General features: G+C 43.4%; 1 protein-coding gene across 1 annotated transcript in view; it reads left to right on the forward strand.

Annotated features, from left to right (window-relative positions):
- Positions 1 to 17,549, forward strand: part of PIK3C2G (phosphatidylinositol-4-phosphate 3-kinase catalytic subunit type 2 gamma) — a 372,292-nt gene that overhangs the window by 219,541 nt on the left and 135,202 nt on the right. The window contains 2 exon segments of the mRNA XM_059726204.1: positions 8,184 to 8,364; positions 9,727 to 9,834. Coding sequence (XP_059582187.1) covers positions 8,184 to 8,364; positions 9,727 to 9,834 — 289 coding nt within the window.

Consider the following 17,549-nt stretch of genomic DNA (forward strand, 5'->3'; position numbering starts at 1 on the left):
TGTGTGTGTGTGTGTGTGTGTGTGTGTATTTCTTAGTTTTCTTTTATATATATATATAATGTATGAAAACTAGGAAACATATATATGTTTTGAAATTAGCACATGCATGTTTTCTTTTCAAATTACTATTAGCCGTGCATCAATATTTTTTCCCTGTTAGCCACACATAGATATTCTTCTCCCTTTTTTCTAGCTTTCTGAAGCAGAAGGCTAGAAAAACTGTATAGAACAACATCTGTACAATAACATTTGACAAGACTCTGGTCAAAATTTGCAAGAGTGACTTCTGACCATAAGTGCTTATTTTCAAGTGTTTATCTGAGAGCACCATATAGTGGTTTGACTTGCAGGATTTTTGAGTGTCCAAAAGTACCCCCAAAACAGGTCCTTTTATGGTTTTTCATCAACCAAGTGTCCAAAATCACTTGCCACTTTTGACAGTATTTGTATAACTACATCAGAGGCAGTTTATAAACTACTGACTTGTTAATATCTTTGTGATCTGTGATTACTGGTAATTGTTATACCAAGTTAATGGTCCTCAACCGTCTTAGATTCAAGGCACCCCTTGTTACACTCATTGCAGCCCCCAGAAAATGCCAGAACTTTTCAGACCATGGACAAATAATAGAGCAATTCTTCTGTTGCAAGGGAGTCTGAAAGAGAACTACAGGTCAGAATGTTTTGAGATTATGCATTCTTCTTTGAAATCTGTGGGTTTCTCTTGTGAATCATGTGCAGGTGTTTGCACACCTAGCAGTACAAATATTGTGTGATGCCCTGGGGCACCTTTAAAAGGATCTCATGACACTGGTTAAGAATCACTGTAATAACTAAACCTAATTTAAAAACTTCAGGAAAACTATGTTTCTCTCGTTCCTAACATCAGCTGAGGGCTGTAACCTTCAGCAGGCTGTGTGGGAATCTTTGCTTCTCCCCTGGCTTTCTTCACCATATGCTTGAACTTCAGTGCTAAATTCCCGCATCTACAGAGCCCATCATCTCATCATAGAAGGCAATCAGGTTTGTCAGGCATGACTTTCCTTTGGTGAATCCATGCTCACTGTTCCTAATCACCTTCTCCTCCAAGTGCTTAGAAATAGATTCCTTGAGGACCTGCTCCATGATTTTTCTATGGACTGAGGTGAGGCTGACAGGACCAGTTTCCCAGATCCTCCTTCTTTCCTTTCATAAAGATGAGCACTATATTTGCCATTTTCCAATTGTCTGGGACCTTTCCCAACCACCATGAGTTTTCAAAGATAATGGCAAGCAGCTCTGCAATCACATCTACCAATTTCCTGAGCACCTTTGGGTGTATTGCATCCAATCCATGGACTTGTATATGTCCAGCTTTTCTAAATAGCCCTTAACCTGTTATTTCATCACTGTCAGCTGCTCAACTCTGAGTCAAACTGTGCTGTCAGGTGCAGCAGTCTGGGAGCTGACCTTGCCTATGAAGACTGAGGTAAAAAAAGACATTGAGCACTTCAGCCTTTTCCACATCATCTGTCACGAGGATGCCACTCTCATTCAGTAAGGGACCCACATTCTCCCTGGTCTTCCTCTTGTTGCTGACATACTTGTAGAAACTCTTTTTGTTGCCCCTCACAGTCCTTGCTAGCTGTAACTCCAATTGTGCTTTGGCTTTCCTGATTTCATCCTGGCATGCCCGAGCAATAACTTTATATTGCTCCGTAGTCATTTGTCCAAGTTTCCACTTCCTTTTTGTGTTTTAGTTCACTGAAGAGTCCCCTGGTAAGCCAAACTAGTCTTCTGCCATACTTGCTGGTCTCTGCCATACTTGCTAGTCTTCCTGAGCATTGGAATGGTTCATTCCTGCACCCTCAGTAAGATTTCTTTAAAATACAACCATCTCTCCTGCATGAGTCAAAGTCTGCTTTTCTGAAGTTAAGTGTCTTTACTCTGGTGTTGTCCTTCCTTTCTTTCCTCAGGATCCTAAACAAAATCATCTTGTGGTTGCTGCTGCCCAAGTTGCCATCCACTTCTATGTTCCACACCAATTTGTCCTTATTTGTGAGCAGCAGGTCATGAAGAACACAGATCCTAGTTGGTCTATCCAACATTAGCACCAGGATGTTGCCCCCAACACTCTCCAAAAACTTCCTGGATTGTCTCCACACTACTGTGTTGCCCTCCCAGCACATGTCAGTGAGAACCAGGCACTGTAATCTGGAAACTTCCACTAGCTGTTTGAAGAAAGCCTCATCCATGTCATCGTCCTGCTCTGGTGGTCTATAGCAGACATCCACCATGACATCACCCTTGTTGCTCTCCCCTCTGACTCTAACCCAGAGATTTTCAACAGGCCTATCTCTAGTTTTATACTGGAGCTCTGAGCAATCATATGGCTCTTTTACATAAAGCACAACTCCTCCTACTCTTCTCCCCTGCTTGTTCTTCCTGAACAATGCATTCCTATCAGTTCAGTATCCATTAATATGTACAGTTTTGTCTGGAAAGCCCTTCTTTTCTTGATGATTTCTTTAGCCTGTGATCTCATGTAGCACAGACGCTCCTAGCTCTCCCTGCTTCTCAGACTGCCATGGGTGGATGAGGCTGTGTGGGCCAGGCGATAATGAAGACAGAATTGCAACCGCTTACTTGTTCAATTGCAGAGGAAACACTACAGCAGAATCCTGAATGAGTCATCACATTAAGGTCAGAAGCTGACCTTTGATATCCTCCATGGGACCACTTTTCTGTTTTGTTGTTATAATGTGGAGATGCAAGTCAAATCTAATTAATTCCAGTCATTTTTAAAAGCCACAGAACAGACCTTAATTTGCAAAGCGCATTGAGGATGGATGGGTGGTAAAAAGTTACACTGCCTGAGTTGTAGCTGCAGGGTGTATTTTATCAGACAATGCAGTTGGACAGAACCTCACTGGTGGAAGGTGGGAGAACTGCGCAGTGGGCATGTCTACATGAGACGCTTACTGTGCAGTAGCTCGTCACTGGGCATGAACCGTGCCGTGACACTATTGCACAATAGTAACAAGCTGCTGCGCAGTAAGTGTCACAAGGCAACTGTGCTGGGATGCTACTGCACAGTAATGCTGGTTAGTGCACAGTCATTTAATTTAAAGCAGTGAGCTTTTCTTCACTGCTGTCCTGAAGCTTTTGAAGAAGTGGAAGACATGTTCCTGATGACCATTCCAACTTCCTTAAGCTAGAGACTAGAAGAAGCAAGGTTGAGACCCTCTCTTCCTTCCCCTATCCTTATGTATACACTTAATGTATGAATATCTTGAATCTGGCCTTTTTTTGATTAAAAGGAAATATCCATCTATCTGTGTTGATGCTAAGATTTATTAGAGCTTCCTCTTTGTGACTACTTGCCTGCAAGGATGTGCTAAAAATGGATCAACTCAATTGTTATGACTTTGACAAGAAATGTTTTTGTTTAAAATAGGGAGAAAGTTGGTTTTGCTAGTCTGCTTGCTAAAGAAGATATTCAAAAACCTTCTTGTTTTATTAAAGAAAAAGGTATCAGAGGACTTTGTGTGTGTTTGAGAGGAACAAAGCTTGCTCAAACTCCAAAATATCTCACGCAGGAATAGGTAGCCTCTATGGTTTCTTTAAATATGTACTGCAAGAATGTAAGTCAGCTGAATTAAACTTTAACACATTTATACTCGGTTTATGAATTGTGCTCCAAGAAACCAAGAATAAATTAAAATAAAAGATTTGAACTGGTATAATTTACAATTTTCTGACACACACACTGAACGTGTAGATTATATTTGTTTAGTCACTTTCAGACTAGTCCATGGGAACTGCCTTAGTTGTTGCAAACATTGATGATTGCAACTAGGGATGTGCAAAATGTCTCCGGCTGTTTCATTTTGACTTGTTTCCAGCTCAAAACAGTGAAATCAAAATGAAATGAAGAGCTTCAAAAAAGCCTTGAAATGAAATGAGGGCAGTCGAAACATTTGGAAAGTTCTGAAATGTTTTGAGTTTCCAAACTGAAGCTGGGCTTCCTTGCACAAAAACAGAAAGTAAGGAGAGGGAGGGGAAAGAGGGGTGGAGGACTGCTCTGATATCGACTATGTAGCTGACCAGTGACTGTGATCCTTCCCTGAGGTCCCTTCCAATCCCAGTACTCTGGGGGAGGGGTGGAAAATCAGCATAAAAATCAACATTGTTTGAAATGAGCTGCTTTCTGCCTTGGGGTCAGTTACTGAGCTGTCTTCCAGCAGCTCAGCAGCATCAGACAGCAAAGGCTACCATTCATTTCCTACTTGCTAGCCTAGCAAATGGGATTCATCAATACCTTTTGCTTTCTATACCCTTTTATTTTGTTATTATATTAATTGATTGCTTTAAATATGAAGCGCAGTTCATAGGCTCAACTGTGAAAAGTGGCTTGTAAATTCACTTTGAGGATGAAGCCTAAGAGATTGGAGACACGTAGTTGGGTGTTTTTGTCTTTGATAGATTTCCAGTGTGTGCTCATTCTGGTGCGCAGTTCTTGCTTGGTGTCTCCTGCATATTTTCTATCAGGGCACTTGGTGCCCGGATGGAGATATGTATTGTATTGTGAAGATATCTTCATACTGGAGATATTGTTGGCAGTTTTTACATGTCCTGTCATGGCATGACCTGGATGCATTCAGTGTGTTTTGGGCTGTAGGAATTTGGCTTCTGGTGATGAGGTTTAGTGTGGTTCAGTGTTTGTTTGAATTTATAAACCACCTTTCACAGACAAGCCTATGAACTGCACTTCATCAACCTCCAAGGTACAGAAAGTCATGGACTCAATATAGACATTGGAATTCGGATGCACTACAACCTGCCTGACATCTGACACCCCAGGTACCTCTCCACTTTTACCTGCTACATCCTCCTTCCACCCCCTACCATCCCAGCCTGTCCCTCACCCCCGATGCCTCCATTTCCATTTTCACTGACTGGCTTTCTTGCCTGCATTGCATGCCAGCCTCTGACTTCTTTACTATTCCTTCCATCCAGGAAGAGCACACATACCAACTGCAGGTGCTTCTTCAGCCTGATGAAGGATTTTTTAACCCAAAAGCTTGCTAAGATATATTTCTCCAGCTATTTAGTTGGTCTACTAAAAGATAGCAGATTGACCCAAAGAAACTTGTCTGCCAGTGCCATGTCCTTAGACCAACACCCCCAGCACCTGTCCCTGGTCAGCTAAGTGGAAGGATGCATGGCCCTGGGCACATTTAAGCCCCAGGCCTGGGGCTGGCAGGGAGAGTGCTCTGGCAGCTGCTGGAGAAGAAGCTCGTAGTGCTACTGTGCTGCTTACTTACCTGTTGTTATTTAAAGTGGTGGACCAGACTGAGGCTGTAGGGAAGAAGGAGGCCTCACTGAGGCGCACTACCATGTCATGTAGAGGCCCCAGCGATAGTGAAGGCATGCCTTAACAGACACACAGTCCCACGTGTCATGAGTTTTGCTTGTCAGTCGCTTGAGGTGCAGTTTCCCAGAGACCCCTGCACCTATCTCCTTGAAATTTGACAGGCTTTGTGGCTTCAGCACAGGCTACCCTCCCTGCTATTTCATTTGAATCAAGCAAGATATGACAAAGTTATAGGTAGTTTCATGATTCCCCATTATAGCCTATGGGAGAAACTTTGAAACAGTGTTGAAACAGCGAAACAGTTTCATCAAAATGAAATAGAACAGTGCTTCAAACTGAAACAAAACTCCAAATGAAACACTGTCCCATCAAAACGGCAAAACGGACTTCGAAACAAAATGGTGCCATTTTGAGCAGCCCTAATTGCAACATGAATGAGACAGGGGATGGCAGGAAGAGGAAAAATCACCCCAGGTTTAACACACTGGAATGTGGTGCTAGAGAATTGGATTTGATCTCTGCTCCTGACAGAATCCCTTCATGTGTGGTCCCAGGCACTTGAATCAAAATTTTCATCCCAGGCTGCTAATTGTGTGTTCCTCATTTTCGGGGTGGGGGGGGCGCTTTAACTTTAAGGACTGAATTAATGGATCTGGAATGGAAACTAATAAACAAGTAATGTGGTCATATATTTAGGAATCAATAAGAGCTTGGGAGAATGGGATGACCAGAAGAGCATGTATCATGAAGGAAATTAAAAGTTTATTAAGCCTAGCAAAAAAATAAATAAAGCAAAGTAATCGTATCTCCTCTCAATGGATGCATCAGGGGATTAAACAAGGGGGAGGCAGAATTGCTGTTTAAGCTGAAGCATAATGTTGGTGCAAGAATAAATGTGTATAAATTGTCCACCAATACTTTTAGGCTAGAAATTAAAAGGGGGTTTCTAACTGCAATAAAAACTACCTTGCTTAATCCCAGCATCACTGTGTGCAAAAAGCTTTTTTTTTTTTTTTTTACACCAAACCTGCCATTAAACTTAATTCTGCCTGCACTGGGCTACAGTGAACCCACAGGCCAAAAGAGACGATGATTTTCCTTGTCCCTAATTCTTAATGTATCAGTGTGAAGACACATTCTGGAGTTCATGGCTTTGTCTCTACTTATCTTGTTCTGGCAATAGATGACATTTGCCACTGCTAAGCCTCTAGGTCATGTACATGTCCTTGCACCATGGTCAGTTCATGCCAGCAAAGCATGAAGTTCGCCCTGGAAAGGCACCAGCTGATGAACAGGTTGCTAAAGCTAGCAGAAGGTGCAGAAATGTCTACACCAGCCCTCTGCCAACTCCTGGATGACAAGAAGAATTATTTTCTCTGGAGAGGTGATACGACTTTGCAGGCAGAAAAGGGAGGTGTTCTGCCATCATGGAATTCTGACTATTGATGCACTCCAAGTTTTGCTGGAAGTACTGTGTAGCAGAAACTAGGCATTAAGCATTCTGTTTGAAACATGGCAACCCTCATAACACCGGCCTTTTCTGCATGAAAAATTTTCTGTCCTCATCCTTTCTACTGAAGCTTTGCCACAAAAATCATGTGTGTCTTTGAGCACATTCCACATGACAGTGTACTGACATTCAAATTCTCTCCTAGACTAAAATGCAACTATATGCTTTTACTAGGCTATGCTAAGTGTCATTTTAGATTCCTGTGAAAAGTGAGGATGAAGACTTCTCAGATCTTCTCTCTTCTGTGCCTAGACACTTGCCAGAAATGCTGTATAGACTTTCAGAGGTTGCAGCAAAAGTCCAGATTGTTTATGCTATTGGAAAGATTTGTCAGAAACCAGCAGGTGAAAATATTCTTCATTGAAGTGGTGGTTTGGTTACTTGGCAAAAGGTGCGCCAGTGAGACAAGTTTCTTCAAAAAGAGAGACAACAAAGAGACCAAAAAAGAAAAAAGTTCAGTGAAAAAATTTGCGGAGTCCATCTGCTCTAACTTTATTCTTCAGTTAAGTTTGAGCATAGATTGTAACACAAAAGACAGAAATGTTTTGCCTGTAGTAGCTTTTCTGTAACATAACCAGTGCAAAAAATGAAGGTGCCCAAGGATTCTCCAACCTTCTACATTCTTATACCTCTGCAGTTAAAATCTTTTGTTTGATGGCAAGTATAATGTGTCAGTATATTTGTGAGCATGTTTTTGCCTTTAACCCTTAGGTAAATGGGTAAATTTAATGTAGATGACCTTAAGTCACCATGTCAGGGAGAGGAATCTAGTCTAGGATCAACCAGGTATATTGTAGAGGGAGGGATGGAATCCAAGTTTGGGATGTCTAGGAGGAAGGGTTGTGCAAGGTAGCTAGAAGCAGTCCATGGCTGCTTATGGAAGAGGAGGCATCTGGAGATGGAAAGACCAAGGTAGATTTCAGATGCAACTGCTGGACGTATGGTGTGTTTATGCATATGTAAATTTTCTGTAGAAGTCAGGGATAAAAGTGAATATATGTTTATGTATACAACTGGAGTAAGTAGAAAATATATTCCTCCCTTGCAAAAATAAGGAGAAACTTAGGAACTGTACAGTGGACAGCAATAAGAAATGGCAGATTCCTATTGATTCCACACACTTGGAATCTCGTTAGTTATCAGATGATACTTGAATAGTTCTGCAATAAACAACATTTTTTTTTCATTCTCTGCTGTTAAACTGCCCAGAGCCACCAAATACAGATTAGTTTGGAATGCATTTATTGTTCCTGCTAGAGGTGATATAAAAAAATCAGTTTTAGGTACACAGATTTTTTTTTTCTTTCCTCCCTTTAGGCTGTTAAAGGATGCACAGAATGAAGCTCATTTCAAAGGCTGGTATCAGAAGCTGTTGGCTGCTCTCCAATTCTGTGCTGGCAAAACCCTGAATGATGAGTTTTCTAAGGAGAGGAAACTTATCAAAATTCTGGGAGGCATTGCTGAAAAAGTAAAGGCTGTCACCAATCCAAGAAGACAGGTTTGCTAAGACAACTCACCCCTCCCTTCTAAGTTTTGTTCAATTCACTTTTAATTTTGCTGATAGGACACATCTTCTGAAAGTGCTCTTTGTTATATAACCTAGCTTGAGATTCTGCATCAAAACTTCTCAGATTTTGTGCTAGTCTCTGTAAAAGCCTGCGTGTATGTGTGCGTAAGGAGTGGAGTAAGGAGAGACGCTGAGTCAAGAGCTCCAGTTAGTAGGTGTATTAAATGCAAGGCTGACTTAGTCACCTGTATGATGGTCATTACCATCTTTTAGTTTGCCCTGGCAATTAAATAGTTGCAATAATCCATGCACTTAACATAATGGCCACCAAGATTCACAGAATTGTGTTGCATATCTACAGAAGCAGTCATAAAAACCATAATGGCCACAACTGCTAGTAAACTAATTTCTAATGAGCAGAGTTTCAAAAACTGTAGCCCCTGAGTCAAGTTGAATTGCTATACCCATAGTCTCTCAAAGCACACATCTAACAGTGACCAAGGGTGATGATTACAAAGCCCATCATTTTTTTAATTAAAAAAGTAAAGCTCAAAGCCAAATCCCCATCTCAAAATATATTCCGCCTGAAATGAGATTACTTGTAGCAGGGAAACCTCAAGTCTCTAAAGTGCAAGGTTTCTTTAAAAGTTAGTTAGTAACTCAACTAGGGAGACCTGAAAGCCAAATAAAGATGAGACCTATCACTTCAGGATGACAGAAGAGTCTGAACTCTGTTTTGCCTTTAGAAAGGACTGAAGGATTTTAAAAGAAGGCAGAAAACTTAAGCAATAGTGAGAGCGGCAAAACAAACTTTGAAGTAGAGAGACAGCAGTTTGACTTTGAGGGAGATAGGTAGCCATCTTAAAAACAAAACAGCAGTGACATATTACATGCTGCTACCTCAGAGACAAATTTAGAGGTTATGAGAGCCATGTTCAGTGTAATCCCCCAAACCTTTTACAATATGCAGTCATAGATAAAAGGGAGAGGTAGCAATGCTGAGGCAATAAACCAAAAATCAGTATTTGTTTGCATGCTTGGTCCAAGCGGGAAAAGATAACACAAGACAAAACAGCCCAAGATGCAAGACTTAAGAGCCCTTGATGAGAGTTTCAGATCTGAACCATGACAACATGGGCATGCCATGTAAAGGAGCAAGGACACAGATGCAGAGCACGAGCATAGTTCTTAATTACTATACAGTGGTATAACACCTTTAGTTATTATAAAGCTGCACTACTATTACCAAGACCAGACATTTTACAGTTTTATTAAAAAACAGCAAGACAATCAACAGTTTAAGAAACTGCTGTTATATCGTTTCAACTTGTCATAATGATTAATATCTCACAGGAGGTGCTAAAGATGGAAATCAACAGACTTAAACAATTCTTCCAGGAGGTAAATGTTTGCCGGCTCCCCTTGAATCCTGCACTGGTTGTACAAGGCATAGATTCAAATGTAAGTCTAGCTTACTTGGTGAATCATTTTATTTTGGGGGTGATGAATAGTAAGGAGTAAACTGTAGAGCTGCACAAAATGTCACCAGCGGTTTCATTTTGACACTGTTTTGACTTGCTTGGAGCTCAAAACAGCAAATTTGAAACAAAATGGAGGGCTTCAAAACAGCCTTAAAATGAAACAAAGGCAGTCAAAATGTTTTGAAAGTTTCAAAATGTTTCGAAGCTCAAGCTGGGCTTGCTTGCAGGGAAACAGAAAGTAAGGAGAGGGAGGGGGAAGGAGGGAGAAGGATTGCTCTGATATTGACTGTGTAGCTGGCCAGTGACTGGGATCCTTCCCTGAGGTCCCTTCTGATCCCAGTGCTCTGGGGGAGGGATGGGAAAACTGCATAAAAGGCAGGATTGATTGAACTGGCCTGTTTTCTGCCTTGGGGTCTGACAGTTACTGAGCTATCTTCCAGCAGCTCAGGAGCATTAAGACAACAAAGGCTACTACTACTGTTGATTCAATTTCCTGCTTGCTAGCCTAGCAAATGGGATTCCAAAGTACCTTTTGCTTTCTTCTAGACCTTTTTATTGTATTATTATATTCATTAATTTATTCTTTTCAATTTCATAATTATATTGGATATTATACTATATAATTTATATAGGAAGGCAGATACATATGTTTTTATTTCTATACATTTATATTTTGTGGCATATTACATTCTATAATGTATATAGGAACACAGATACATTTATATATATTTTTATAAACACAAGACACTATGAAACTCTGTGAAAAGTATTTGTAAATTCCCTTTGAGGATCAGGCCTGAGAGATTGGAGACTTGGTGCCCATATGTATTGTATTGTGAAGATATCGCCATACTGGAGATATTGTTGGCAGGTTTTGTGCATCTTGTCATGGCATGGTCTGGATCCATTCAGTGTGTTTTGGGCTGTAGGAAGTTGGCTTCTCGTGATGAGGTTAGTGAGGTTCAGTGCTTGTTTGAATTTATAAACCACTTTTCACAGACGAGCCTATGAATTGCACTTCATCAACCTCCAAGGTACAGAAAGTCATGGACTCAATATAGACATTGGAATTCTGACACACTACAACCTGCCTGACATCTGACTCCCCCGGTAACTCTCCACTTTTATCTGCTACATCCTCCTTCCACCCCCCCCCCCCCCATCCCAGCCTTTCTCTCACTCCCTGATGCCTCCATTTCCATTTTCACTGACTGGCTTTCTTGCCTGCATTGCATGCTAGCCTCTGGCTTCTTTACTATTCCTTCCATCCAGGAACAGCGCGCACACACGCGCGCGCGTGCACAAACACACTCTCTCTCTCTCTCTCTCTCTTTCTCTTTCTCTGCAGGTGCTTCCTCAGCCTGACAAAGGTTTTTTCAACCTGAAAGCTTGCTAAGATATATTTCTGTAACTATTCAGTTGGTCTTCTAAAAGATACCAGATTAGTTTGACCCAAAGGAAAGCACCTTGTCTGCTAGTGCCATGTCCTTAGACCAACACCCCTGGTACCTGACCAGAAGGACACAGGACCCTGGGCACATCTAAGCCCCAGGGCTGGGGCTGGCAGGAGAGTGCTCTGGCAGCTGCTGGAGAAGAAGATCCTGCAGGAAAAGAAAGGCTCTGTTACAGTTTGGCTGCCTGAGATGCTGCCAATACTACAGTCCTGCTGTTCACTGTGTTATTATTTTACCTGTTATCATTTAAAGTGGTGGACTGGACTGAGGCTGTAGGGGAGGAACTTCATTGGGGCACACTACCATGTCATGTAGAGGCCTCAGCAGCAGTGAGGATGCACCTTAAAACACATGCGGAAAATAAACTGTCACAGTTTGGCTGCCTGAGATGCTGCTGGTGCTACTGTGCTAGTTCTCAATAAGTTATTTTATCACCTTGTCATTTAAAGTGGTGGACCAGACCCAGGCTGCAGGGGAGGAGGAGGCCTTATTGGGGCATACTACCATGTTGTGTAGGGGCCCCAGCACCAGTGAGGGTGCGCCTTAACACACACACAGTGTCACCCATGTCACGAGTTTTGCTTGTCAGCAGCGTGAGATGCAATTTCCCACAAACTCCTGCACCTATCTCCTTGAAACCTGGCAAGCTTTATGGCCTCAGCAGGGGCTAGCCATGCCTGCAGTTTTCACCCTGTTGTGCCTTTATACACACACGTGACATGAGTCTTGCTTGTCAGCAGCTTGAGGTGTAGTTTCCCAGAAACCCCTGCAGCTATCTCCTTGAAACCTGGCAGACTTTGTGGCGTCAGCAGGGGCTACTATGCCTGCAGTTTTCACCCTGTTGTGCCTTAAGGTGAAAGTGCTAGACTTTAGGAAAGCTGATTTAAATGAACTTAGGTGATTAGTCAAGGACGCACTGCAGAGTAGGAGTTTTGAAGTGATGGGAGCCCAAGAAGGGTGGCTGTGCCTTAAGGAAACGATCATTCGGGCACAAAGCGAGACGATCCCCGTGCAAGGTAAAAGAGGGAAAGGGGCCAGGAGGCTTCCCTGGCTGACCACAGAAATCCAGGGCAGCCTAAAGGGCCAAAAGGGGAGCACATAAAAAGTGGAAACAGGGAGAGATCACCAAAGACGAATATACCTCCTCTGCTCGCGCTTGTAGGGAGGCAGTTAGGCGGGCCAAAGCTACCATGGAGCTGAGGATGGCATCCCAAGTAAAGGACAACAAGAAATTGTTTTTTAGACATATAGGGAGTAAAAGGAAGGCCCAGGGAGGAATAGGACCCCTGCTAAATGGGCAGAAACAATTGGTGACGGACAGAGGGGACAAGGCTGAACTCCTCAACGAGTTCTTTGCCTCAGTGTTCCTAAGCGAGGGGCACGACAAGTCTCTCACTGGGATTGTAGAGAAGCAGCAGCAAGGCGCCAGACTTCCATGCGTAGACCCTGAGATGGTGCAGAGTCACTTGGAAGAACTGGATGCCTTTAAGTCGGCAGGCCCGGATGAGCTCCATCCGAGGGTGCTGAAGGCACTGGCCGACATCATTGCAGAGCCACTGGTGGGAACATTTGAACGCTCGTGGCGCACGGGCCAAGCCCCAGACGACTGGAAAAGGGCCAATGTGGTCCCCATTTTCAAGAAGGGGAGGAAGGAGGACCCGGGCAACTATAGGCCAGTCAGTCTCACCTCCATCCTTGGCAAAGTCTTTGAAAAAATTATCAAGGCTCACATTTGCGAGAGCCCGGCAGGACAAATTATGCTGAGGGGAAACCAGCACGGGTTCAGGCAGATCGTGCCTGACCAATCTAGTCTCTTTTTATGACCAGGTTACGAAACGCCTGGACACAGGAGGAGGGGTGGATGTCGTATACTTAGACTTCAGGAAGGCCTTGGATACGGTATCCCACCCCATACTGGTGAACAAGTTAAGAGGCTGTGACTTGGATGACTACATAGTCCGGTGGGTGGCAAATTGGCTAAAGGGTCGCACCCAGAGAGTCGTGGTGGATGGGTCGGTTTCGACCTGGAAGGGTGTGGGCAGTGGGGTCCCGCAGGGCTCGGTCCTTGGACCGATACTCTTTAATGTCTTCATCAATGACTTGGACAAGGGAGTGAAATGTACTCTGTCCAAGTTTGCAGATGACACAAAGCTATGGGGAGAAGTGGACACGTTGGAGGGCAGGGAACAGCTGCAAGCAGACCTGGACAGGTTGGACAAGTGGGCAGAAAACAACAGGATGCAGTTCAACAAGGAGAAATGCAAAGTGCTGCACCTAGGGAGGAAAAATGTCCAGCACACCTACAGCCTAGGGAATGACCTGCTGGGTGGCACGGAAGTGGAAAGGGATCTTGGAGTCCTAGTGGACTCCAAGTTGAACATGAGTCGGCAGTGTGACGAAGCCATCAGAAAAGCCAATGGCACTTTCTCGTGCATCAGCAGATGCATGACGAATAGGTCCAAGGAGGTGATACTTCCCCTTTGTCGGGCGCTGGTCAGACCGCAGTTGGAGTACTGCGTGCAATTCTGGGCGCCGCAATTCAAGAGGGATGCGGATAACCTGGAGAGAGTCCAGAGAAGGGCCACTCGTATGGTTGAGGGCCTGCAGACCAAGCCCTACAAGGAGAGACTAGAAAAACTGGACCTTTTCAGCCTCCGCAAGAGAAGGTTGAGAGGCGACCTTGTGGCTGCCTATAAGTTCATCACGGGGGCACAGAGGGGAATTGGTGAGTATTTATTCACCAAGGCACCCCCAGGGGTTACAAGAAATAATGGCCACAAGCTAGCAGAAAGCAGATTTAGACTGAACATTAGGAAGAACTTCACAGTTCGAGTGGCCAGGGTCTGGAACGGGCTCCCAAGGGAGGTAGTGCTCTCCCCTACCCTGGGGGTCTTCAAGAGGAGGTTAGATAGGCATCTAGCTGGGGTCATCTAGACCCAGCACTCTTTCCTGCCTATGCAGGGGGTTGGACTCAATGATCTATTGAGGTCCCTTCCGACCTTAACATCTATGAATCTTTGAATCTATTAACACACACATGTGATACGAGTTTTGCTTTCAAGACTTTGAGGTGCAGTTTTCCAGAAACTCCTGCACCTATCTCCTTGAAATGTAGCAGACATCATGGCTGCAGAAGGGGCTACCATCCTTGCAAGTGTCATCTGAATCAGGCAAGAAAAGGCAAAGTTATAGGCAGTTTTGTGCTTCCCCATTATAACCTATGGGCAAAACATCGAAACAGCTTCAAAACAGAGAAAGTTTCGACGAAACAAAACAGAACAGTGTTTTTGAAATTAAATGAAACACTGTCCTGTCGAAACAACATAGCAGAAGTTGAAATAAAATGGGGCTATTTCGCACAGCCCTAGTAAACTGTTAGGCAAACTAGCATGTAGTCATACAGGCAGCCTTCCCCCCACTGTCCTAGCATGGCTGGGTATTTTCTTTTGGTGGTGGTTGGTACCATGTAACTAACCTGCTCCCGAGCCAAATTCCCTCAAAGCATCATTTGAGGGGAAGAGTGTATCTACCTCTTCAAGAATGCCCCCCTCAAGTAGAGCCTGGGTACCACAAACTAATGTATGGACAGCTGTTATATCTGTAATACAGAATATATCCTTGTTATGCTTCAGACAGTGAGTGTACAGACATTTAAGCTGTTTGTTGCATGATAAAAACCTTGGAAGTGCTGCAAGATAGAGCTTCTGCAATTTTGTAGCATTGCATGTAACATATATAGAGTTACACATAGTGTGACAGTGGTCTGCAGGACCCCCAGCATCCCGAAGTCCTCTGCTCTCCCTTCTCCATCCCTACATGGAGGAAGAGCAGATAGTTCCCTGATAGCCCACCCAGTGGTGGGCAGTCCAAGAGCCCTTCTGGGACCTTGCTGACTCCACAGCCACTGCAGGCAGCAAAGCTCCAGCTTCTGCTCCTCAGCTGATTGGCAAAACTGGGCAGGAGTGGCTCTGATGCACTGATAGGTGGAGCTTAGGCACTCATAGCTCTGTGCAACCCATACTGCAGCTTTGCTGGCCACATGGGCTTGCTGGGCAGAGTTGATCAGTGACAGCCTACCACCTTCTCCAGCAATGAGATTAGACTCACCTAGGAACAGGGAGACTAGAGAAGCAACCCTCTATTGCCCTCTGGCTGGAGATCTCACCTTGAAGTTCACCTATATACTCCATTAGCATTACATTTTTGTAGTGCTACAAAGTGCTGATACACTTTGTAGCATTACAGATAAATGCCTGTATGTACCCTAAAGGAGCAAAATGTTTTACACTGACCTTGATCAGGTTGAAGCAAACAAAATTAAACATTGTTGGCATGATAAATATTTGCATTATCAGTCACCTGTATGTACTGATGTGAATCATCCCTTTTTAAAAACGTATGGTGAACAGAGGATACTTTGTGTGTTGCTTCATATGTTTGATATCATTGACTGGAGTGCCAGCATCATCACTGATGGTTTAGAAATGTTTTCACACACAGCACCACACCAGTAATGAGCTGCATCAATGTGGTTGCAGGGAAGAGGCACCAAGGAGTAAGGAAAATATGCTATGTGCAGGTGTGATTTTTTTTTTTTTAAATTACAGATCTATCATCATTGCAGTTTGCGTCTAACTATGCTCGCTGGCTTAGTAAACACACTGGCCCTGATCATGTGATGCACTGATTCCTTTCAACACCTTTTACCTGTGGTTCTCATTCTAATTGCTGTTTAACCCTGATCTCAGTGAGAATTGAGGACTTCTGGCACCCTACAGGGTTGGGCCAATTGTGGATGGTAAAAGGAAAATTTTGAAGCCTTCTGCTTCCTGCTGCTTTCAGATTTTTAAAAATGATGCCTGGTGGGCAAGTCCAGTTATGCTGTTTATAAATTAGCTTGACAGATAAGAAATCTTGATATGTATTTTTCCATTTCTTTATATCATTATACATCTTATTTTATTATCACCTATCATATTATCTGCAGCCTTTAGACTGGTGCTAGTTATATTATGTGAACTAACATTTTTAAATGCATTTTTAAATGCTTCTGAAAACCTAAATGTAATTCATTTCAGGGCTCTCTAAATGGCTAAGCTTAGGAATCCCTTAGCCACTGATGCATTACCCTGCAGGAACCTTAGGAAAAAACTATTCAGTCACTCTGGCAAAAGTCTTATTTACTTCCATAGAGTGAGCATTTTACCATCTTTTCTTAAATGTATTCAGCAGTAACGTTAGTATAGTATCTGTTCAACACACCTTCACATGGGTATGGTGAAACTTAAGTAATGTTTGTAACATACTTTGAACTTCTAGCATGAAAAGCAATACATGTTTTTGTCTGAAAGTAGTTCTCCTCAAATTTTCCACCAGTGCACAGTACCCTGTGCTGGCTTCAATAGCAGCTGTAGGGTGCTCATTATTTCTGAAAAGCAAGCCATTAATTTGTCTCTGTCTCAGCTTTTCTTTTCTAATAAGGGTGATGATAATACCAACCTAACTTGCAATGATTTTGCAAACTTTAGTTCATTAGCGGGTTTTTAAAGCCCTTAGAGATCTTTGGATAGAAGGTGCAGTAGAACACAGGAGGTGGGTCCCCATGTGCAGGGGCGTATGCTTGTAGAGGCACAAGTAACAGCACAAAATTGTTCCTCTGCTTTGTGCCCCATCACAGACCCCTACACATGCACTTTGGCATGTAGCAAATTGTCCTGGGTAGGGGAGGCTGGGGTCATCACCTGTGCTGGCCCCAGCAGTATTACTTGGTGTCCTGGTGCAGCGGGGGCACAGATCTAGAATCACAGAGCCTGGCCAGCAACCAGAGCATTGCTCTGGATGGCCAGCCCCCCATTTTTTCCAGTGCACGCTACTAACGTATGATCTGTGCCGCTTTTTTCCCAGGAGGGGGGGTTTTTTTTTGCTACCAGGATTTCTTGGTAGCAAATTTTGCCACCTCTTGCACATTTTCACATTTCCCGTGTACAGTTTGTGGTACCGCATGCACGTGGGAACCCACCCAGGCGGTCAGACTTTAGGATCCCTCCAAATAGGTTCCTGATAATGTAGATTACAATTATCAAAATTTTCTGTATCCAAAGTTAATGAGTAGTGCCTCCAAATGGATTGCGGGCCAGACACTGATGAAATAGATTGCAGAATTAGCAAGTGCTTGCAGATTCTGATTTGGTCTGTCAGGTATCACTTTGGTCCTAGCAATGCCAGCCAAAGCTGATTCTCA

This window comes from Alligator mississippiensis, chromosome 4 (genome assembly GCF_030867095.1).
Source record: "Alligator mississippiensis isolate rAllMis1 chromosome 4, rAllMis1, whole genome shotgun sequence".
Taxonomy (NCBI): Eukaryota; Metazoa; Chordata; order Crocodylia; family Alligatoridae; genus Alligator; species Alligator mississippiensis.